Source organism: Xiphophorus maculatus, chromosome 3 (assembly GCF_002775205.1).
Source record: "Xiphophorus maculatus strain JP 163 A chromosome 3, X_maculatus-5.0-male, whole genome shotgun sequence".
NCBI lineage: Eukaryota > Metazoa > Chordata > Actinopteri > Cyprinodontiformes > Poeciliidae > Xiphophorus > Xiphophorus maculatus.
This window is the reverse complement of record NC_036445.1, coordinates 6,907,527-6,933,551: the sequence shown is the minus strand read 5'-3', so window position 1 is coordinate 6,933,551 and position 26,025 is coordinate 6,907,527. Positions and strand designations below refer to the sequence as shown.

Below are 26,025 nucleotides of genomic sequence, written 5' to 3'. Positions count from 1 at the left end.
GATTCACCATGAGGAATTCAAATTTTCTTCATGTATGGATTTGATTTCTTAATACCTGACTTTTATATCTTGATTTATGTTAATTGCTTTTCAAGAACTTTCATTATGCTTTAAAAACAAATGTACCATTGTTATTATTTAGTGCTGCATTTAAAGCAAATTCCTAGAAAGAAAATCAGACAAACATCTTTTAAGCTGATGCTGAAGAATCTAACTTACAGATTTTTCTGTAACTTATAAATGTTATAATAGGTTATAACATTTATTTTGTTATAATTTGAAACTTGTTGACAGCTAACAATTTTAGGCTACTTGAAATAAGGCTATGTTTTGTCCCTGTTTTGCTAAAATTCTGTTATGGCTCAAGTTTTTAGTGTATTGCCACCAAAAGCCACAACACATGGTTAAAATCACGTTTCATGTTTTTGTAGAGGGTTTGCTGGAGCGGGAAGCCAAATTGTACATCTGGACAAGAAAAGTCTTCTCGAGCACTTCTGCACTCTTATCAAGAGAGATAAAAATTAAACGTGAAAATTTCTAAACCACTCATGTTTTCCTTCTTATAATTCATATTTAAAATAGCAATTTAGAGATTATCTGCCTTTTGTTATGTTCACTATTCATGCTCCATTCCTCATGTTTCCTCCTGTAAACAGATGTACTCTCCAGTCTCTGACAGTCAGTCGTTCAGCATGGTACAGAGACACATAAACAGATGGAAACATGCCGCATACCTATAATCCTTTTAAAGACGAGTTACCATGGTGAGGTTCGGTAAGACGGCATGGCGGGCCATTGTTTGCATACCCATGTGTTTTGTGAAGAGGGATTGCTCAGCAGAGCTGGATATGACAGTGATATTGAAATGTTCAGATCCAGAGCTTCTTGCAGATCCAACTGTCACAGTGCATGCATCAGAGATTTAGCCTGCAGTCACAAAAAATACAGCTAGTGTGGAGCTGCATCTAAATATGCACCCAGACAAAATAAATGCATGATTAAAAAAACAGATCAGCATATGTTTACATTGCCTCGCAGTTGGGAGTACAGTATAAGTTTGACAGTTTTTAAAAAACAGTATGTTCGATTCTTTCTTCAGCCTTACTGTAAAGGTGTGTAACCCAGTCATATGTCATCTTTATTTAATTTATTTTCTCTAAATCAATATTTAGTATCTAATAAGGTATTAAAACAGGAAGGCATGTGGCCATGGTGCAGGTTAGATGTAAATGCAAACAGAAGCAGGCATGCATGCATTCATATTTGTGTGGTAAATTGGACAGAGGCCTAAAGAACTCATTCTGCAAGACAGGACATGTCAGCTGGAAAAACACTGTGCATATGCATAACAAACACATCCTGCATATGCTAGGCAGACACAATGCCAAATAAAGCACTATAAATAAAATGATGAGTACTTGAATGTATATACATAATTTATCTCTGGAGCCATTCTGAATCTGTTATGCCTAAAATAGTTTTGCAGCAACTTCATCATTACATAATTTAACAATTTTTTGAATAAGATGAATGAAACCCAGCCTGTGCTGCTGTTTGAGGAATTCAGATCTTTTTTGTCACAATTATGGTGAATGCAAATTAATTGTAGACATAGCTAACACCAAAACAATGTTCTTAGTTTTTCTTAAATAGAAGTCCTGCTTATTCTTTTTGCATACCAGCATTCCTTTTCTGGTGGTTAAATGTAGCTTAGCATCAAAATGAGATAAGTTTCTTTCTGAAATAGGCTTCATCTAACAAAATTGTAAATTATCTACATCAGGAATGCAGGATGCTATATATAATGAGTTATCAGGATGAGCCACTCGACTGCAGCCTCTGCTGTTTCACTCACAATAACTCTGACAACAATACTTCCAGGAAGTAGGTGGATAGCGAGAGCAATAATGCTCGAGATTCCTACAGATTTTTCTAAAACAAAATTCCAAACCTTTTCACGCTCACATTTACTAATATTTTTAGTCCTTCATAGATTGCTTCATTATATGCAGGTATAAACAAAAAAGAAAAATCACAATAACTATATTTAACATATTCCTAAATTGATCAAAGTTTAAATATGGAGCCTACAAATCTGTAATCTCATAAAATCTGAAAACCCAAATGTTTTTCAATACTCTATTTTTCCATAATTACAAATACTTAAATGAATTGTAATTTTTTTCTAGACATTTTCAGACTATGTAGCAACCCTGAATAGATGAATAACAGAGGTTTCAATTGCTGTGCAAACAGGCCAGAACCTTTTTCTCTGGTAAGCATAAGCATTGACTGTTTTGTTGCCATGCTTGATACACATTCTTATTCTTAGCTTATTAATGTTCCTGTGTTGCTGCATTTAGTCTTGGTTTTTTCCACTGATAAATTGTAGGTTTTTTTTTTTAGATTTGCGTTTTTTTCCTGTTTTGCAGTGCTAGACTGGCTATTGTAATTTGATTCAACTGAAGTTCCTTTTTAAATCTCAGCTGCAGACGATTTTATCGTTTTTTTTTTCCCATTTAGTCCACCCAGTTACAACCATGCAGATCAGCTTGTTTAGGCAAGGGAAGCAAATTCAAATTCACTCAGGTGAATAGAGTAAAACCTTTGAAAGGCTCGGAGCTTGGAGCGATATCTGGGGCCACCTTGGCTGCAGAATTACTGCACAGTAACTGAGCTATCATGGTAATTCGCTGTCGGGGATGTTTCATAAATGGGAGTGTGGATTTTCACTCTGAATGTCACACGTTTTTTCAATGAACTGTAACATAAAGGAAAAAAACTGACACTTCTTTCCTGGAAATCTCATGAACAGGCTGTAATCTTTCAGCCGTGCATCAGCACTTTGGCAGGCACATATCTGACCAAGAGTCTCAGTACATTTGTGATCCTCTAATACTTCCAGCTTTACTCTATCAGTTGAGCAGAAAATTGAAACCAGTTGAGCTCACAGTATTCGTTTTCGGAAGTTTCTCTTTCGCTCTTCATTCGGTCTTCTTGAATTCAAGAGAAATCAGCCAAACGGCTCCCATTTTTGAGACACCACTCCCTTTTCTTTTATCTTGCACTCTAAAATCTGCCTGACAACCCAAGGGTACCGCCTGCCAGCTGCCTAACATCAGGCTCCACAGGGAGGAGTCACATCCAGTCCACACAAGTTAGACTCCCTCACCTCTTCCTCGCACTGTCCTGGCTGTGCATGTCCACTCAGCCTGTTTGAAATATAGATAAGCTGTCAGCGGCCGGTCTCCAGCTGTCTGAGGCAGTGGCTGGCACGCTTGTTGAAAACATGTCACCAGAGACAGCTTGGGGCAGGGTTACTCTCCAGCTTGCCAAAGGTCAACTGGGTTTTAGACTAAAAAAAAAAGAGGAACTGAGTGTGCAGGCACAGTGAGCCTAAAACATTTACCCAATCAGTATTTACTCCATATTTTAACACCTTGATCCACAGGTATATTCATGGGAAAAACTAAGCACACTCAACGATTTAGCAGTTTGTTGAACCACCGACTTTATCAGCACTTGAGTTGTTTTCTGTCAGTGAAGCAAGAGACTGACAAAGTCTCACATCATTGTCACTTGGTTATTTTCGAGTTTTCATTTCTGCAGTGCTCTTTAAGGTAGCACTATGGGATTTTGCTGAAGTTGAGTTCTGGACTTTCTTATTGAGACATTCTGTTGAAAATTAGGACTACAGTAGACCCCCAGACAAATGCCAGTGAAAAGCTGAAGACCTCTAAAAACACTTATAACTGCCTATTTTAATAGTTCAAACACCAAATGTACCTTATGCATTAATATGCACAGTATAAACCATCTTAGCACCACAACTGAAGCTAACATCTGTGGTCCTACTCAATTCCACTTTTGGGATACAGCCAATCAGCGCCAAGGAAAATGAATGGTATTCCTGGATTGGTTGCATTGCTATTTTTAAGATATGCTCTATAAAAAAAAATGTGAATTGGTGAAACCATCAACACTGAACCAAGAATAAGCAGGAGCTCACTGTAGCTACAAATCAAATCATCATCTTTGTGCTTGAAACTTGCTATGAAGTGTTGGTGCTGACATAGTATATTAGGTTTTCTTTAAGACATTATTGTATGCAACATCCCAACTTTGGTTTCATCTGTTCACAGCACAGAATTCCTGATTCGTTGAGATTTAACCTTGCAAACCTACCACTAACAATTTATTTTATGGATGGATTAGATGGCATTGGCATCCATCTAATGATGTCTAATGCTATTTATAGTGATTGGAAATTGTTGTGTACATTATAGAAAAAAGTCATAACTTCCTCAATTCAAAACTTTTTATAGATCATATTAATCTTACTTTTCTTTTTAATAAAACCAAATATTCTGTGCCTTAGTCTGATGGGAAATTTCTTGTGCATCATAAAGCTTTACTGAGATGCTTCGCACCACACAATTGTTTGATATAGAAAAAGAATATCCAAACATAGATAAAAAGATTGTGAGATAAAGACTGCAGGAATCCTAAAAGATTGAAGGCAGTTGAAAAATACATATTAAAACTTGAACAGTTTGTTCCAAGATTGGATTGTTTACTTATTCAGTGGAGGAATAGATGGAAAAAGATATCAAAGCTTGAGGCAGTTTGTTTCACACTCATAGGTGCAGTACTGTCTATGTGAAAGTAACAAGATGAATTCATAGGATAAAATATGAAAAAAACAAACAAACAAAACATCTGAGAACAGAAAATAAATAATCTGCACAAAACTCTAGGTGTTTATAATTATTATGTTTGTGGCTATTTTAAACTGAGCCAAACTGTCTGGTAATATTTAATCAGTACTGCAGTGTGGATTATTCACATTAACATTTTATCTGTCTCAACAAAGTACAAAAGGATTTGCAGCCAATATTTGTGGAAACTCAATTAATAACATGGACAAATATTTTATTCATCTCACTTTAAAGTAGTGATGGTGGCTGTCACAATCATTTTTTACAGGTATTAATCTGACACAGGTACGCCTACAGGCGGCCGTCCCTCTGCAGCAAACTTAAAATTCCTGACTCATCAGAAAATTTGATGACACATTTATTAGTCTGAGCGCTCCTGCATTAATGAGAGGGCCGATTAATGGATGTTAAATATAAGATGGCATATATGCATTTATAAGCCTGTGCAGCACTTCGCAGAAGAATTTATACATCTTGAACCTCTTTACCTTCGATCACATTACAATCATAACCGACTACGTATTTTGATGGGAATTAATGTGACAGAAGAACAAAATATTGTCCAAAATTATGAAGAAATAAGATACATAGTTTTATTATTTTATTTTAGAAATACATTTGTAACACCCTCCCTGCTTTTTGTTCTGCAATTACAGCTGCAAGTCTTTTGGGGTGCAACTCCATCAGCTGTGGTTTTTTCCTTATCTTTCTTTGCAGATTTGCTCAACCTAACATTTTTAAAGGCAAGATTTTCAATTGGATTTGAAAGTTGAATTTGCATATTTTTTTTTTTGTAATTGTGGCTTTAAGAATAATGTGTGCAGACTGGCCTAAAACTCGAATTTGCTTTTATCTGACTACCTCTTTGCTGTGTCTCCGACACAGAAAGCAACAAACTTAGTTTTCTTCCAACCATGGATTTTTACTTGCAACTCTTTAGGAATTGCCAGATTTGTGGTGTATTCCTGCTTCTCCTACAGCAGCTATATACAGTATCTATGTAAATAGCAATTCGCACCACATTTTCATTTCTATTTGTAAAAACTGTGAACAGAGTACATGTTTTTCCTTCTTCCTTCCTTTGTGCTGATCTAATCACATAAAATCCACCCAAAATGTGTCACAGTTTGCAGGTGCAATTTGACAAATGTGAAAAGCTAAAAAGTCTGAGTACTTTTGCAAAGGACTGTATACACACACACACACACACACGCCCACACGCAAAGAAACATTTAAAAAGTGAGGGACTACATCACTGAAAATAACAATTTCACCAGTTTCACCAGTTTTAAATGAAGGACTTAGAGGATTTTTGCCACTAAAATGTGCATAAATTTAGTGGATTAACTTCATGAGGCTGTGGACCTGAAATCGATATGCAGTCATATTCAATAAATTAGAATACTATTAAAAGTATTCTTCATGGTTTTTCTTAATCCATGAAATCCATGAAAAAAACACATTATATAGATCAGTTACATGAAGTGTGACATTTTCACGCCTTTATTTCTGCCAGATTTTCCACTTAATGCTAATGAAAACATGACATTTAGGATTAGAATATTTTGTCAGACCTATAAAAACAATTCTAATACAAATGTGAGCTTAATGAGAGGTATGTTTAATACCTGCTTAAAGATTCTGCTTACATGTTGGTGAGGTATTTGGGGCACACACATTCTCACAACTTTTCCAACACCACCTAAATTTAGCCCTTTAGGATCCAAAGAGTCTGCATGTGTCAGCACATCTGTAGCTGCTGATTTCTGATGCCATGTGTCAGCTGCTGTCACCTTGCCACTCCACAGCAGTCCACTCGCTGCTGCTGCCTTTCCAACCAGTCCAACAGCTCCGACACATTTGCATGCCTCGCCCTGCGACCTTGAGCATGTGAGTCACCGGGGATGGAGAACAGTTTTACTGAGAGCACATGGTGGTTTTTGCAAGTGTAAACAATTTATTCTCAGTCGGCCGCCGGCTGCTCAGCTCAGCTCACAAGTCAATAGGCGCGAGATAATGTTTATTCGTGCACGCACCCGGTGGATTCCCCTGACAGACTGTGTGCCCCCCAGCAACCGGTTCCTATCTTCTCCTGACTCTCCGCCCCCCCTCGTCTCAGAGTCTGTGTGCATTATCACCAGAGACAAGGCTAAGCAGCGAGACAGGAACCGTGTGCTGATCTCACCTGAGTGATCCCTGTTGCATTGGCAGGGAACCAACACCGATCCTCATCGCCTGACACTTCCCAAAACGGTCCCTTTACTAAATCTGCCAGGCAGGGATGGCTGACAGTTTATATAGGGAAGAAGAAGTTGGAGAGAAAAGAAGCAAAGACTGCAGGAGGAGGTGAACACGGACAATGTCTGTGTTTGAGGGAGCCAGTGGACGTCTGAGAGATGTCTTCAATTGAGCGTGCACAGGTCCTAAATGGGTTTTCAGGGAGGGAAGGAAATAAAAGAGTCTGTCATCCTGCACTCTGCCTCTCCCTCTGTCTTCCTTCCCTATCTTCTCAGCCTCTCTAGCCACCTCTCATCCCTCTATTATTAAGGCTCGGTAATGAAATGTGGAGTGTCTCGTGTTGGTTCCCAGGCTCTGGCAAACTGTATTAGTGTGTAAATGGCGTGGCTGTAATGAGAAAGCACTCAGGCCAGCTGGGAGGACCGGACCTCGGCCCGTGGTTTGTTTGTGAGCGTGCACGTCTGAGCCTATGCATCAAATGAATAACAAGAGAGGTTTCTGAGGGGCCGCAGTGGTGTTTCTGTCCTGGTTGCCAATCCTGTGATTGTTAGGCTCCAACAGAACAGAGACGCTTCTAAAATCTATTTGGTCAGCAGCAAACAATTCAGCATCAATGTCAGTGTTGCTAACCTCATTTCAGGCTTTATACAGGTGAAGAATGCAGGCGTCGCAAAGGTTTATCCCTTATGGACTGGCTTCATTAGATCTGTGGCTAATATCACTTAAATTTCTCCAAGGATAGCTTTTCTGTCCTGATCATTCAGACACACAGCAGCGCTTCTTTTAAATCATTTCCCCTGCAGGGTTCACCTTGAACCTGAGCTGTAATTAGCCACCATGTCAATTGTTAATAGCTGCACAGCTTTAGGTTAAGTTGTCCATTTTTCTACATGTAGCCGTGCTTGTACGTTCAGAAACAATGTCATGTCAGAAGAGATTTTACACCTGACTGGTTTCCTTCCAGTTTTGCCCTTTATTAAGCTCCATCCATCTTCACATTAAGCAGTTTTCTTGTTCTTATTCAAGAAAGTGATCCCATTAGTATAACTGTACCACCAAAACCAGGGTTTTCCACACTAATTAAGCTTCTACAAGTTTTACATCTGAGATTCATTTCATTTTTTATCTAATCTGACCGGAGAACCTTCTTACTACATGGTTTGCAGCAGCTACTAAGCAAGACCTTCTTTCAACAATGACTTTCTATATTTAAAGTTTTTTTCAGGTGATTAATGTAGGCATAACAAACTGATTTTTCATCTATCCAACCTAGACTGACTTTATGCAATCTGTGGCTGCATTTTACCAGTTAAATCTGTTCATCATTTCAGAAAAAGAGGTTTTCAGTCTTGATCCTCAGGACATAGAGCAGCGCTTTTTTTTTTTTACATCCTTTCCACTACCGAATTCACCTTGATCCTGAGCTTTAATTAGTCTCTGTGTTGCTGTCAAACCCAAAAATCTGCACAGTTTTTGATCAAAAAGTTCACAACATGTCCTTAAAGCGGTGCCTTTTTTTGCTCTACATTGTGTTCTTACATATTGTATGAGTTTGCGATGCTCAAAAGAATGGTTCTGACTTCTGGATTTTGTTTTTACGTTCTCCACAGATCTACTGCCTAAAACAGTGGAAAGCGTCTTCATCTTCCAAGAGGCGAGCGAGGGTGAGCCAAACGCTGCTGCACCAACATATGATGCCATTGTAGTGGAACAGTGGACCATCATTGATGTAAGTTTAGATATTTGTCTTTTATTCATTAAATTGGTAGTTTGCTTGCTTGCAGTTATTCATTGGGATGAGATGATCCAGCAAATTGAGAACTTTTCCTTTCGCCTCAGCTCTTTATCACCATAAATGCCTTAATTGCCACAGATAAAACCCTGGTCCATTAATGTATCCTCACTCATGAACAACACACCAATATCCTTCAACTTCACAGCTTGAGAATCACATTTTTCACAGTTGTGAACCATAGCTGCAGGCTTCAGATGTTTGATTTGATTTGTAATCATTGTTATTTATTACTGTTTTTAGGGTATTTTTTGACAGTAGTGGCCTTTATTCATTAGTAGCTTCACAGGAATAAGGGCAGGAAGAGAAGGGATGAACATGCAGTAAATGACTCGCGGTCGGGAATTAGACCTTGGACAGTTACTTCTACCACTGAGCCATCTGGTCCCTCTGATTTGTAATGACTGAACAGCGGTCTATTTTATAACAAAATGTACTCTTCCTTTACCACTGAATTTGACTTGTTCAGAGATATTTTGCCCATCCTCCTCCACCTCATCCCTGAGCCAACCTCACTCCCAGAACCCCAAAGGCAAATCTGGCGAATCTAACTTTATGGGAGATGTGTTGTGGCTGTTTGTCTTATCAGGGACAAACAAGGCCTTATCTGAAGGCCGATTAGTGTCTTTTCTCAACAAGTTCCAAGTTGGAAATTGATTTTTCATGGGAGTAGAAGGAGTAGCAGGCGTTTAAAGTCCTCTCATCTGTTCGTGTGTGTTTTTAAGTTGTCTCTTGCAGCTCAGTGCGCATATGTTTGTGTCCGTCATTTGACAGTGTTCGATTTTAGGGTTTGTGTCCCTATATGTGTGTGGAGATCCTATCTGTGTAATTGAATTTGGACTTTTTTGTTGCCTGTGGCTGTCCAAGTGTGAAAAGAGACTATTGTCCTTCTAAAATATGTCTCTCTCTGACTGACCACCATGGCACTGATGGCCTTGTGTGCCAATAAAAAGTCCCTTGCAGTCCTCCCCTCATCTGAGCTGAATGGTAATACTGTTACAGTTAAATGGATTTCAAGGTTTCCTCAGAAACACCAACCAGGAGTGATGCCAAACCGTCACCAGTGTTCCAGAAGATCCAATCAGCTCCTCGCTCCTGGAGGCTTTATCAAAAGCCGTTCCACTCGAGCAAGCTGCCAATTCAGATTGACACTTGCTCTTTCACAATGGCTGATCAGGGCTGCACGTCATTTCCATTATCTGCAATAACTGCCTAAAATTGATATGCAAAGCATCCTCACGGCTTCTTATTGTTTCATTTCTGTAATCATTAAGATAGAAAATAAAGAAAATTAATTACTGTCGGTTTTTCTCCCTCATCGTCTTTAGTTAAATAATCTCTTCTCGTGAATGCTTTTATAGTTTCATGCAGCCAATTGTCTCAGAGTTGGTTGAATGTATGAAATTCAGCAAAGAAGAGCGCATGCAATCATTTATATTGTCATTAAGAGGGAGTTTGTCATTTCCCACTCGGAGACTGTTTATCAGCGATTGCACAAACGTATTACAATATTATTGTTTCATTCATAAACTGGTCAGAAATTATAATAAGATTAGCATTTGAAAAAGACTGAGTTGTTAATGACATCAGATCCACAGGTGCTTTAATAATTCCTGCATTTCACTGGACTATTCTAGGGTCAATTTGAAAGTTAAAACATTAAACCAAACAAAAAAAAATCTGACTGATTTCACACGAATACAATGAAAACAGCAAAAACTTGAGGAGGAATTTACAATAAGCTTTATTCTTTACCGACTTTAGAGAAAATGTTTAAATGCAGTGGTAGAAAAAGTTTGGACATTCATAGCAATAGAGGAAAAGTAAAACAAAATAGAATAACTGAAAAGTTTTGTTCAAAGCTAAATACAGCATTTTGCTGTTTCCTTTGGATCAACAAAGAAAGCAATGCCTCATGGTATTTCACATTAAATGGAAATAAGTGTCAAAAACTTTGTTCGTAAGAAAGCTGGGAACAGACATGAGTACTTTCTATGCTGAAAAGATTAATACATATAGCTAATAACAACAACGTCTAAGAAAGGCAAGTGAAAAGAGATGGTCAAATACAAACACACTGAGCCAGAAGTAGATTATATGAGAAAGAGAAATAAAGACATCACACAAGGTTAAACTATTCATCAATGACCCAGTCCAGGAAAGAAAGGAAACTAAAAAAAGAAGCATACCACAAGCACCTTTTATGGGAATGCTAAACAAAGAAAGTACACAAAGTTTGTGTAGGCAATAGGTCAGTCGAGGACAAGCAGCTAAACCCAGAAGCACTCAACTAGGAGTAATTTCACTGAAATTGAGAATCACAGGGGGTATATAACATTACTTGCAGCAACAGCTGCCTCATTGCCTATAACTTGGAAAAAGAGGCATCTAAACAAAGAAGCATTTTCTGGAATTGTGTTATATAGCAAAGAAAAACACAGACGTTGCAAAGTAAATGACAACAAAAGTTTGGCATAAGCCTCCGTTAAGAAGACAACAAAGCTAAACACAAATGCACAGAGACCCACTTTCCCCAAAAAAGAAAAAGAAAAATTACACAAGGTTCATGGTTAGCAATGGCTCAGTATGTCCTGTAAAGATAAGAGACTAAACACAGAATCCCTAGTCGAGGCAAAGCTTTTATGGAAAACAAAGCAGAGATTAAACAGAGTTAATGGCAGCAATAATTACCAATAAGACGTGAATGGAGTATGGCAAGAGAAAATACCTGAATGAAGAAAAGTCAATGGCAAAACAATGCTCAAAGTCACCAGGTGCCTTTTTATTTTCTTATTTATCCTACTTGGTTTCTCTCCATTTGAGTTTTCAAATTCTGTATTACTATTTTTTACATAATAGTTTATTCTGGACGCTGCATCTAGTTGTTGACATCAACACTCCATAGAGGATATCCTGCTTCACTTTACTCAATGGAAAATTGTCACATTTATTTACAAATGTGAATAATGTAAAGCTGCAATTATGTAAATGCAGCTTTACATAATTATTACAGCAGTATTTGACAACATTTAACAAAATGCAGTAACAAATGTCCATCTTGAGAGTGCTGATCCCATTTTTAATGACAAAGTAAAGATTAATTAATAATTAATTCATTACAAATTTTTAATAGACTGGAAGTAATCAAGCTGCTTTTCCCCAATCACGGAAGCTGACATGCAAAGAGCCCATTGATGAGTATTTTCTTTGTTTGATGCACTGCACTGATAAGATGATTTTATACTGATTCATATATTGCAACTAAACCTTTTTCAATTTTATTGTCGTCTTACACAAGCACATCTCGATGTTTGGTAACCAGCTTAAATAAATCAAAACAATTGAGTTTTGGCTTTTACAATTACATAGAAAAAACCTTCATCAAAAGTGATGCTTCCAGAGATTTTCTGTGAGGAAAAACTGCAGAAATGTATCATTTCTTGTCCTTAAAATATCATGTGAAGCTGCATCATTCTAAACATGTTTTCCTTCCTGGGCAAAAACGACCTGAATAGAAATAGTTGAATATAGACAGTGAAGTGTCAGAAAATGAATAACTATTCAAGAACCTCCACTAAGAAACTCCAATTAGGACTGGCTTCTCATCTCTTGTATCCTGTGGGAAAAATCAATACAGGAAAACAGAAGCTTCCCTGAAACTAATGTTCTCTCTCTTATCACTGAGGTTCACAGCAGCAATGACCAAACAAAATGTATTCGCCTTCAGACTTCAGCCCGGTTGGAATGAATATGTCTGCTCACCATCAGCAGCTGCAGGGAAATTTATTTATCCAGAGAGTCTAAATGCATTAGCAGGAATGTGTTATATTTCTGTCTTTGAAGGCACAAAATATCCAAGTATGTGTTAGATGTTTTTGTAGCAAAAACGTGAACCAATCTTCTGCTTTGTGTATCTGATGTGCATGAAGAGTCTGATGTTATTAACATACGCAGAAGCTTTCCTTTCAAATTGCTTTCCTTGTAGCATTTTTAAAAGCACCATTATCCACTTGAGCTTTGTCAGATCTAGTACTGGGCCCATTATTGAAAACACATGTTGGACCACAAGCTGTATTCTGGTGTCTTACGATTATAGAAACTTTCAGAAACAGACTGTCCTCTGAAATATCAGATTATGGTCCAAGAAAATGTTTCTTTCTACGGTCAGAAAATTTAACAAAATGAAAAAAGGGTAAAACAAAAAATTGAATGTGATGAGAATTGGGAAATTTAAAGAAAAGTCTTCCAGCTGCAGGATGAGGACCAACGGGTTCATGTCTGAAGGATTGGGCCCCCACTAATATTTATGTTCATCTCTTCTTCTTGAATCCATTAGAGTTCCTCTTTCACAGCACAAAATTTGGAGATGAATCATGTACAATAATTTACTGAGGTTTGCATCAGTCAGTTTACTGTAATGGTGTAACATGTTGTCATGGCATTGTAGACATTTCTGGAACATTTTGCATTTCATTTTATGCTTTTTCTTTCTTTTTTGCCTTTTAAGAGAAATGCCAAATGGTTTGGCATTAGTTAATGGACTTGGCAGAGATTCTTCCACATTTTTCTGAATTTTTGTTGTCATTGCTGCTTTAGCTTCTATTTAGGCTTTAGAGAAAAATCATCAGCTGAAATTTAACACTCAACAGTTTTCACATGTGTTGTTCCTTCTTCTAACATCACTAATGTGAGGGATGCTTGAATAGATACAGAAATGGCAAAAAAAAATGTCTTCCAGATGTCAAAGAAGAATTGCATGTTTGTGTTTTTGTAAAGTTGCTTTCTGGTATAACAGAATTTCATAGACAAGTTCATATAAAACAAAATGACATCTTAAGCCATTATTTAAGTCAAATTAATTAAAATAATATTCAGTCCAAAACAATGAGAATATAAACATTTAAATCTGATTATGGGTCTATTAAGGAAAAAACACCACTAGCCACTGAACCACATGGCCAGCAGGACTTGAAAGATAAACAGAAGGCATACAGATAAATAATGGCAGCAATAGTTCTATCAGTATTTGTGTGTCCATCACAAATTCATTGCAAAACTTTGTTGATATTCCGCTAATGTTGAAAAAAACATAATGTTGCAATTGCTATGTTTACATTAAATAAGAAGTGCAATTAAATTTACATGTGAATTTGTTCATTTGATAACTCATTAAAAGCATGACACACCATTAGCCTCCTACAACTTATTGTTGCCTAGAAACATCTGGTTATTGATCACATGATTGGTGTGATTGGTAAGTTTTGCAAAATAAATCAATGTTAATAAAAACCAAAAAGCCATTTCTTCCTAGCTGCAAAACTTTTTAGCAAAAAACAAGTTTTTTCAAAGTTGCCGTATTCAGCTAAACACAAAGGCACTGGCCAACCAGAACTTTCTATGGGAATGAAAAAAGATGAATGCTTGAAGTTAATGATGGCACCTATCAGTCAGTAAGTTCTCCAGCAGCCTGAGCTTATAGTGACATAACTATAGATACAGCTCATTATAACAAAGAAATGTTAACCCATAAATGAGGAACAAAACTGTTCAAAAATCAATACCGAAGCACCTGGCCCTGCCAATATCAGGGATTGTTCTTACAGGATGACTTCATCCTGATCCCAAGAGAAGCACATTAGCATTCACCACTGATATACAATCATCTATGTAATCTTATTTACAAGCATATATTGCTAACTGGGTTCAGTGAAACCGAGTCGGTTTGAACTGAAGAAACAAAAATCTGCTCAGTTTCATTTAACACTGAATAGCAAATTTAAGCTGCAAACCTTGACGAATAAAATGCGAATAATGTTCCATATCACATTCACTAGCGTTATATAAGAAAATATGTGACTGCGATGCTCGCTACTCTAATTAGGCTCAGCAGAATGTTTCTTTAATATTTAATCACAGTAAAGAAATTATTATCCTTTTCAGAAAACACCTGTGCCTTATACAAAACTCAAATAGATTGTGAGCCATCTATGACTGCAAGAATCAGCCTTTTTGTAATTATCATTAACTTTTTTCTTAAATGGGTGTTAATGCTGTTGAAAATATTTTAAAGCTAAAAAAAACGCTCTGTCTCTGCTGCTGTTTATGTTCCCCCACAGCTGCAGCACATTCAGATTTTATGCTCACCTGCTCCTTGCTTCAGTAATAATTATCCCAGTATTTAGGCTTCCATTTTAGTTCACTCCTTGATGGATTCTCCTATTGTCCCTCATCATTGCTCTATCGTCTGCCATGTTCCGGATTCTCCTCACTTTCTTCCATCTGTATTTCCTGTCAGTTGCCTTTCAAAGAGCATCTGTTCTCGACTTTACTTTACCTGCCTCCTGCCTGTGTTTTGGTCGTCTATTACTGCAAAAACATAAGCACAACACATCTCAGTCTTCTGGTTTGAGCTGAACCAGACAAAGAAGGTTCTCCACTTTCCAGTTATGGCAACATTGAATTTCCACAGCTGCCAAAACTGAGACAACTTCAGATTTTTTAAAGTCAAGTTTAACATGATAAGTCGAGTCGACTTTGACTATTCACTGTGACGTCATGGAATCTCAGTAGAATGATTGCGATTCATAGGCTTTATTATTTATATTCACAGCAAACACTAGACAGAAGTCTTTAATGCAGAATAAAAAAAAACAGAAAACAAAACGTTATCTGAAATGTGGTCCGAAAAGTTGCACAAAGTCGAATCTGACATCTTTTTCCCAAACATTGGCTGGTACTGATGACTTCAGCTTGGACAGTTGCACCAAGGAGTCTAATTATTATGTTAACCAGAATTGTGCAACATTTCAAACACATTTATAAGCTGATCACCGTTAATTTAGGGTGCAGTTAAATTCAGTGCACCCACCTTCTGCTCCAGACTACTCCAGGGCAGCAACTCTGACTTTGCAGGACAAACCAACATGCTGACGACGGCCAGGATAGGCTTTGTCAGAATCTCAGAATCCAGCTTGAAATATATTTCTAAATGCTCTCACACAGTGTTTTTGTTAGAATGTAAACTTGCCAGGGCAGAAGCTTCGACACATTTAATCACTGAAAGTGTTATCTTCATGTTAACAACTTTACCACAGTGGCATACTCAATATGCTTGTACTTCCCTCTTGAGAAAGTATGCTGTCCAAGTCTTCCAAAAAGCCTAATTAAACATCCAGACACAACATGTGTTGCTTACTTGCTTAAAGTCACCTGACTTAAATGATGAGGTCATTAGCAGCAGACGTTAGATAATTTAATAATTTGGCTGAGATGTGCTGAGATGTGAGTTTTCTTTGTCTGCTCTGTGGACCACTTGTGGATGTTGAGGACTTTTCCCCCCATATTTGGCTCAAACTCTGTGATTAACTCCAACCTAGTGACGACCATAGCTGTTGGGTGATGTAGAGGTCGGGTCCATCAGACATACTGCTCCATTTCTCATGAAATCGGTGCTGTTATTTATTCAAGTCATGAGTTCATAGGAGCACCAGTACTGACAACTATGTGCTGTGATACTCTAATCATTACATTACAATCACTCGAACTTTTAACATGTGCAGCTTAATTTCCTTTCTGAGAGCTTAATATCATTATTAGATGGAGTTGACATTGCTTAGGAAAACTAATGATGGTCAGTAAATAAAATCTTCTTTTTACAGCTTAAAGGGATGTCATTAGGTAGAATCACATGGTAGCTCAGGCCTTGAACTTTGAACTCTCAACCCTAAAGACAAACCAGACAATGAGCAGGGGGAGATTTAAGAGAATGTTTCTATCCCTGCAGAGAGACACACACCCCTGAAAATTATTGTTGACAAGGTTAAAATTGAAGAAACGGCAGTTCAAAGTAAAAGCAAGTGACGGGAGCTTAACAGTTCCAGCATTGTTGTCACTTATTCCAAGAATTCACTTGCACCAGGAGCTTTGAAGAGAAGCATTTCACAGATGGCACAAACTAAATTATGTCTAAAATGGGATTAGGGTTCAACATCACAGCATCAGTATGGCAGCACAGGAATCTTTGAAGAAATGTTATTAAGGCTTAGACAAAGACAACTCAGATGAACACAAACATGTTGTTTTTATGTTGTTTTTTTACCCTGTAAATTGGGTTCCCAAAAAAAAATTTTTAAATCCACAGAGTCCATTCGGTTCAATGGATGCTCACAGGTTTGTTTTTGCACGTAAGGCAGCATGTTGTTTTGTTTTGCTTAATGTGAATCCTCAGCTATTATTCAGACTATGAAATCATGTCCTGTCTGTGTGATTCTGTTTGAGTTCGGTGTATGATTGCTGAGGGTCGAACGTGTTGTGCAGAGAGCTGATGAGTCGCCTGTTCATCATATCTCTATTCTCTGTGAGCGAGGTGAGAGAAGAGCTGACCTACATAGAGGGAGAGCAATTTGCACTCTTCCTGACGGTGAGAGATCACATCCTTTCTGTTGGACGGGGGAGAAACGTTCCACAGGGTGTTCGAAAACACAATAAACACCAAACCATCATGCTTAAGCGAATCAATAACTTTATGCTTTTGAAGTTGAATTAACTTTGATTTCTAACTAAATCAGTTTTTAAAGATTTTACCTACCTTTTTAGCCAGCCTGTGGCTCTTTATAGAAGCACTAGTTTTCTTTTTAAACATCTGCATTGTCAGTTCTATCAAAGAGACATTTCAGCTCTTACATTTTGCAGTTGGTTTCATTTGAAAAGTGCTTTGACAGTCAAAAAGCCTCATTTATAAACCAGAGGAACAATGAAATCTGATCCAAAGGTCGACTGACGCAGCAAAGCATTTCTCAGAATATATTAATAAAAAGCCAACTTTAAATGGGAAATTGACCTTATCTCTCAAGAGCAGAACTTGATTCAACTTGTCATTTATTATTTTGCTGGTTGAATTAAGTTATTGAAGCCAAGTATGGTAATAAATCCGTCACCATGTTTTGTCACTGCTGAATAGAAACTTATTCTTTTTGTTCCTACTTTTCTTTAACAGCATAACAAATCACAACATATGTCAGACTTTGCTCAACCCACTGAGTAAATTGTGGTTGAAAGTTTACTCGAACAGCACTTAAATTGTGCATAGAAGACTGGGTAAGATGTTTCCTCTAAAGATTTATCTTGACCTTGCTACCTCACCTATAGTTTTGTGAGTTTGTCAGTTTTTGACTTGTTGTGTACAAGAAACCACTTTCAGTACTTTCTCTAACTTTAAAGCAAGTGAGGATATGAAGGGGTTTCTGAAGATAATGGTGCACAACACTGGATCATTTTTCAACCCTTATTAGGTTTTGATAGTTTAAAATAGTCCCAAGTTAAATTCTAGTTTATTAATTTATTTGAGACACATGTTTGGAATGAACAAATATTGCAGTATCTTTTCCTTGTTGGGGATTTTGGTTACATGAAACAAAAAGATAATGAAAAATTTTAAAACACAATTGCAAAAGAAAGTAAACATAACACTCATCAACATTCAACAACGCAAAGCTATCAATAAAATGTAGTAAAGTTAGTCTTATTATTTAAATTTGTTTTAAAAAACCATCTAATTGAAGCATAACTTAACAAAACAAGCTTAATGGTTTGCTTAAAAGAAGATTTTTAATCTTGTTATTAATTCATAGCAGAAAATGTTTTATTCTGTTCTGAGGGGTCAGTCCATGATAGGTCTCAATTATGTTTAAAGTAAGTTGGGAATCGGGAGTAAATGTTTGAACTTGGGAAATAAGCAGGACCTTTATTTTTATTCTTATTTTTTTGCAGTTACTGAGATTGTAGTCTAAAGAATGAACCATTATGCTTTTTGACATAAATGGTTGTATTGTCTAGCAGAGAAGAGGCCATCTTTTGAGTAACAATAGTCCAGGAGGGAAATAAAATTTTTATTTTAATTTTATCTTACATGAAATGCTTGTATTATAGTTCTTCCTTGTAAAGTGCACAATAAAAGCTTTTACTAACACACATAATGAACTGCGAAAACTCCACCAGCTGATGCTCAGCTCGCTTAACTACCCCATCATGTGATATCCTGTTACACCATTTGTCCTGACTCAGATGCATGATAATGGCTTGTAAAAGCTAAAGTCTGGATGCACTCTAAGATTTATTATTGTTGAAGTAATCCAGTTTTAAGCTTGTGAAAGGTCTCCTGAGGGATTAGGTAGAAAAAAATACCGGATAGAAGCAATAATGCCTAAAACATTTTCACTGGCATAAATGTTTGGTTTTTTGGTCGTCTGTTGTACATCCTTGGACTTTCATTTGAATTCCCGTCAGTCTTTGGAGAAAAGAGATTGTTTTGTGGTTCTTCATGTTGGAAAGTCACCACCTTCCAGTCACACCCACCTGCTTCCAGTATTGAGCTAGCTCTTCACTGGTGGCAATTTGATCCAATGATGGAGTTTGCTGGATATTCTTAGATATCCTGAATCTGTCTTCACATAACTGAAACTCTCATCTTGAAGTTTGTAAAAAATGCAAATTAGAAAACCGATCTTGATTTGAGACGTTGTTTTGATGCAAAGTGATGTTGGCTGCCCAGTTGCCTTTGAAGGTAACTATTGCTAAGATGTTTTCCAGCACATCTATCTTCTTTCACATCAATCAGTCTGCTGTAAATTGATAGTTTATTTCTTCATTTCTGCCTATATGATCATGCTGAAAAAATTTCACTTTTGATCACTTTTAGGAGAAAGTGCTCCCCCACACTCCTAAGAAAACATTCCAGAGTAGCTTTAAGGTGATTCTTTTTATATATCTCAACATCATTGTAGCCAATCAATGATGCATTTGAGAGCACAAAGTGGAGCTGCTGAGTCTTAAAAGGTTATTTCTGCCCTTTGAGAAGTAGATGTAGACACCTCTGTTGCTGTGACAACGCTGCATGTTGAGCGAGGCAGCCATGATCCGTATCTGAATGCCCTCTTTTTAAAGCAGTTTGCTTTATTATCAGCAGACTTTGTTTAGGTCTGCAAACCTGTTGACCCCCAAATATCTGAAAAAACACACAGAGAGCTGGTTGAGAACAGTATTATGTCTTTTTTTACTGCCTTCCAGTGGAGGGCAAAGGCAAGGAAGAAAAACACCAGACTCATATTTTTGTTGTGTGTGATCACAAAGTGCATATGAAACGATACTTTGACCCTGTCATAGGAGAATAAAATTCTCACAGGTTTACTTTTCCACACTTTGCTGAATTTATAGTTGCACTTTGTATGAGAATATGAAGGGAATCTAGGGGGGGAAATGTTAGTGTCACATATCTTTTTGTATATTATTTAAACATGTTTTACAGGATAAACTTCTACTTTTTTCCTACTTAGATACCATTCAGTAAGAAAGTTGAACTGTGTTTTTAGAAACTGTGATTTTCACAGCAGTCAGTTTCATGAAGGGTTCAAAGTAGCCTTACTTGAAATGGTAAAGCTGCAGGTATTCTTTCTGAGCCATTGCCTTGCAGATATCATCGACCACAATGTGATGACTTTGTTTTTCTGACTCTCGGTTTCGTTGCTGAAGTGCTGATGCAGCGAGGTGGCCCCTGAATAATAAGTCAGGGGAGAGCGAAGGAGCCACACTCCAGGACTATGATTAACTCTCGCCTTCTCCGAAACCATTACAGAAAAAATATTTCTCCATTTACTCTCAGGGCAGATTTGTTTTTGAGAGAGAGTCCAATGTAAACCACAGAAAATGTTGATGTGCTTCTTTAGAGCCTTTGGAAGTACAGTCAGATAAATAGCAGTAGTTTGTCTTCTAATGATTAGCAACTTAGAGCCTGTTTCAACTTTCTGAGCTGTTTGTTCATTTTGTCAGTTTGGTCAATAATATGTGGAAGAAAAATATTAAGTTGTGTAATCTCCTAAGTGCTTGGGAAAATGATGAGCTCTGCACCTTGATCAACATATGTTTAGTAATTGATGTCACTGAACTGTAGAAAGTGCAGTGTAAGAACCAGAGTCATATTTTCCTTCCAAACAGGTAGACTTCATTGCAGTCTTTTTAACTGATGCTGATCAATAGTTTTTGGATCAATATCACCGCTTCTCTTCCTTACTTGTCTTCTGTTCAACATTTTTATGGATGGATGCTCATGATTAAGCCACTTAACTCTGACTCATTAATCAGACTGGCATAAGAAATCTCTACATGTTCCCATTTCTTTAATTGGATGCATAAAATACTCCAACATACCACACAACATGACAGCAAAAGAAAGAAGATTTAAGAGCTCTCAAAAGCTCTCAAAATGCAGTAGATGATTAGGAAAGTTGATGCATTTTTGTTTCTCTTTACTGATAAACTTGGAGGTAAACCAGACCGTACTAAGCATTTTTAGAAGGATAGTAGCTTGTCAAGTATTTAATATGTTATTCATTTCTGATCTGGAGAGAAATCCGTGATGCCTGGGTAGAACTTGCAGAGTATGAAGAATGATTCAAACCTGGCCTGGGATCAGAAACCCCGTCACTGTGGCAACAACTGCATCACAGTATAACCCTACGGTACAAGTTATTAAATTAAATTAAACAAGTTATGCCGTTATCTCAGCTTACTTGATCTAATCTTAACTTAATTAAATTTTACTTTAGTTTAAATTAGCCCAATTTAATGTTGACTTTGTTGGCTCCTACCAGCCACACATTTTGGTATTTCTGCTTAAAGCTGCAGTATGTAACTTTCATTAAAAAAATATATGATTTTTACATATTTGTTAAAGCTGTCTCCATGTGTGAGACACATAATCTGTGAAAAGATCAATTTCCTCCTCCCTGAGCTACTATTCCCATCTGAGTACACAGGTCTTGACCAAACACAACCAATCAGAGCCAGGAGGAGGGTCTTAGCTCTGTCAATCAAACTCATGTACTCGCTGCTAAATGTGCTAATGCCCAAGCAACAACTCACCATTACAGGAAAACCATTTATCTACCGTCAGCAGTGGCCATGCTAACCAGCCTACAGCATTAAGACCCACCCCCAAGCTCTGATTGGTTGTTTCTCGGTAGCATGGGAGCACTTGGAGATAGCAAACTGGCTCAGTTTTTTTACAGATTGCCTGTCTCATACCATACTGTCACGACATAGTGACAGTTTGAACAAATATGTAAAAAATATATTTTTTTATCCTGACTGGAATTGGTCACCTTGCTGTTGTTGTAGCAGATAGCTGTTATGCCTCACCTACAGCTTCCAGTTACCAACCTTAGGTAGGTGGGGGTTCTGAATTTGTGTGCTTTTCCTTCTCTTTTTAGCCATTGCACCTATTGGTGTTAAATTGGTCTGAAAAGGTAGATCTTGGGTCAAAAACTAAATATTAAAAAGAATGCATAGTGGTGAGATAAGTAATTTTTTTCTTTCTTACTGAAGTTGTTAGCTGGACCCTAGAAAAGCATGTAGGGAAAGAAGTATTTTGAAAGATCTAAGCCCATTGAGAAGCAAATGGTGGTTTAAAACGTTTTCCCAGTAGCTTAACAGTTTTTAACATTGTGATCGTTTGTGGACTTGTTTGTTTAGAAACCGTTCACAGAGACTGTGAACTGTAAATTACTTAAGCTTTAGCTGACTGTAGGCTGATGTAAATTAAGTGTTGTAGCTGCAACACTGTGCTGGTCTCTAGAGAAGTGGTTGTTGACTGTGGTTTCTTTGCCAGCATAACCAGTGTGGCTGTTGTTAATGGGAGCTTTTCATTAGGCTAATGTGTCTCCTCACTTCCCTCACTCACATATCTTCTTTAAGTGTTTACTCCTTCGAGCAATTACCTCTACTGAGTATAAATAATCTGCTTCCTTTCTCTGTAAAAGACTTGTTTGCTTCCTTCCCAGTGAGCATCTAAATGATGTCTAAGTCATTCAAAGACATTTTGGTTAAATTATGTAGTTTATATATTTTTTAAAGTGAACATTTTTCTATTTGTCTCGGATTGGTTTTAGAAATCCATCCAGGCCTGTTTAGCTGAAATATTGGAACTAGTCTGTTACTAATCGTGTCCTCTCTTCATTGAACTATACATAGGAAGCATAAATCGAAGACTGGTTATGAGTATCGCTAATGTTTTTGTTGTTATTACAAATACAACTAAAATTTAGTTCCTCATCAGACCAGGCATGTCAAACTTGGTCACAGACGAAGTCTTGGAAGTAGTTCTGGTTAGAAATTATGATGCTTGCTACAGAGTTGACATTGTCTTCTGGAAAAAAAACACATTATCTTTCTCTGATGAATTTCCAAGATTACATCTTGTTATCAATGAAAGTTCTGTAGAGCTTAATTACTTAAAAACACTTTATATTACAATAGGTTTCCATCCATCATTACACTGTAAATATCTTGTTCTGTCTACTACTTTTCTCAAAAAATGTACCTACAAGTCTAAAGTGCTGAATATTGTATTTCCCCCAAATTTATATCATTATGTATCATGCTGCAAAAACATAAAGTTAGTTTATGTTACTAATTCAAACAATAGTGTCTGAGTCTCAGATCACATTGTCTGGCATATTTATTTTATTGTTTACAGACATTTTAAAAGTTATTTTCAGTCTAAGTTTAGATTGCTTTTAGAGAAGGGAGCTTTGTTAAACCATTTGTCTAAATAACAGCTGTGAATAGATGTATTTCTGATTCATGCCTAAACTATGAATCAGATTTGAGTGATTAAAAGAATTTTAGTTCAGATGCAACATTTTCTGAGTCATATCTGAAAACCAAGATAAGATAAAAAACAAGAGTTGGATGTAGCCAGTAAATGCCAAATATAAAAAGAAAGTGATTCAAACAATCAGAAAATGAACCTATTAAGCGTGTAGCAGCCATATCGGATATTGAACATAAAGTGACTTGTGAACCTTCAGGTCTCCAAGTCATAATTACATTTTTGGCAGGTATTCTGTTTGATTTGTCTGACTTTGGATCTCAGAAATACCCATTTCTGAGAGGGAATGCACACAAAATTATATATGTTCTTATATACACATTCAACAATAAATAAACATATCTCTAAGCTTAGTATTGTTAACATTAAAAAGGGTGTATTTAAAAAATATAAAAGACACATTCTTTTTAACTTTAAATTAGGCATCTTATTCAAACTATTCTTGTAAAACTTTATAACATGACTCTTTATGGTTGTGAGCATGTCAGAGTGAATTTAAACAATAGGTTTGGAACATCATGATCTGAAAAGCTTTAGCCTCTGAATGGTGCTCTACTGTTTCTAGGGGACAGAGTTGTAGGTTTTTGGACATTAAATAACCTCCAAACCTTACATGTCTATCACTAAATTACTAGCCTGACATTTTGGTTACCAGATTCTCTGAGAAATCTGTGATGGCTGCTTTTGTAAGACTGGTGAGTTAAAGTGAACAAGTACATTCATGGGAAACTTTGACAGGTCCAACTTTGAATGGAAACAATTTCTACTCTCAGTAGACCAGTAATCTTGCTCGTGTAGGTGTGACAGCTTCTCTCTTTTACTTAAGTCTTTTACCTCTTACAGTTGGTTTGCAGACTATGAATACTCTTGTGGTGAACGATTCTTACGTTAGGCTGCCTCTTTGACTCATTGCAGAATTCATTTTGTTGTAGTGTTAGTTTTTAATTATGAATTTGTAAAAGATTTTCCGTTTCCTCTTTAAAATGAAAGCTATTTTGCATCATTCACTATGTCAAAATTAATCAGAACAAGGTTTGTTTGTGCTTACTGAAGTGTCCTTTTGTGTGCCAGCTTCCGAGTGACACGCGTTGTGGTTTTTCATTTTCGGCATGGCACGACGGCAAACCACACACGCACTTCCGCTCTACACTGATTGAGTTTGTGTGCTCTAGAAGTTCATCTATTGGGGGATTTCTCTTCAGACAGAAGTCAAAATAACCATTAAAAATGTTTGATTTAAATCTATGACTATGCAGCCATGGCTCATTTAACCTCAAACACTATTAAAATGTTTAGCACATTGTGAGCTCTCTCACACACACAAGGACTCGGTGCACTGACAAAACGCCTGTCATGAATAAAGATGGTTTCCATGTTGACTCGTGGCAGCCAGGGAGTTTCTGCAGTGGTTGATTTATGTCACAGGGTTTTTTCGCTTCTGTGTGCGTTGCTTTGAAAACAGACAGTACACATTCAGTATATTAAAGCCGTCATATCTGAGAGGAACTGTATTTTTTCAGCTGATATCCCAGGCACAGCTGACAGAGTTTGATTGCATGTCATACTTATTTTTCTTGTAGCTCTGAAATCATAGTAAGAATACAGCCTGTAGTACAATGAGCACACTTCCAACACATTGTGTGCTTTGGGTTTTGAGAGACAAACTCTGATGATTATACTCCAGTTTAAGGGTGTGTGTTTTTGATTGCACGTTGTAACAGACTTTTTTTTTCATCCACAGGGTTTGCAGGTGAAAACTGATTACGTTCCTCTACTTCAGTCACTGGCCACATATGGATGGAGACTCACATGCGTACTGCCAACTCCTGTAATCAGAACTAACAGGTAATTTTCAAGTGATTTTTGACCTCTACTGACATCTGTTGACAACCCTGAGAAGTGCAGGAGCACTTAGGACAGGATACTTGATGCTCTTTTGACAGATTTTACCATCACAAAAAGCTCAGTATTTTAGATTTTTGCTCACTTAACATGCGTTTGTTGTTGTTATACTGTTGTTTTGCTTGGGTTTTTTTAAACATCAGATACTACATAAATAATAGCATAGTTGAAAAGGTAGCTGACTTGAATAATTCAGTACAAAACGGTGAATTCCTGTGGTGTAGCATGTATTTCATCTTCCACTTGACATTACCCAGTTTATTCTGTACGGAGTTAATGCAGACCAGTTTGTTTGTTTGTTTATTTATTTATTTCAAACATGTTAGTAGTATAAAATCATGCACAAGAACAAGGAATGCAAAAGACACATATTTTTGTACCACAGTAATCTTAACATGTTTGAAAAGGTTGCTCGAAAAGTTTGATTGCTAATCAAGCACAGTAATACCACTGTGCTTGATCAGCACACTAAATCACTAAAGCAGGTTTTGGTAATTTGGCACTGTGGGAAATTGTCAATTCCTGCTAGAAAATAAAATCAGTATAGATTTTTCCCCTCTCTTTCTGATCGCCTTTACAACTTCACAGCGTCTTGGTTAATTATATTTATATTGTCTACATATAGTAAATCTACATAAAACATCAATTTCCACCTGTGATGACAATTAGCTCAGTCCCCAAGCTAAAGGGGAACTGAAGAAGAAAAGATGAAA

General features: G+C 37.0%; 1 protein-coding gene across 3 annotated transcripts in view; it reads left to right on the top strand.

The window, feature by feature from the left end:
* The window catches only part of LOC102217667 (raftlin-like), a 141,389-nt gene that overhangs the window by 100,022 nt on the left and 15,342 nt on the right, over positions 1-26,025 (top strand). For all 3 annotated transcript variants that reach the window (XM_023331039.1, XM_023331038.1, XM_023331040.1), the window contains 2 exons: positions 8,567-8,685; positions 25,152-25,255. In XM_023331039.1, coding sequence (XP_023186807.1) covers positions 8,567-8,685; positions 25,152-25,255 — 223 coding nt within the window. The remainder of the gene's footprint in view (positions 1-8,566; positions 8,686-25,151; positions 25,256-26,025) is intronic.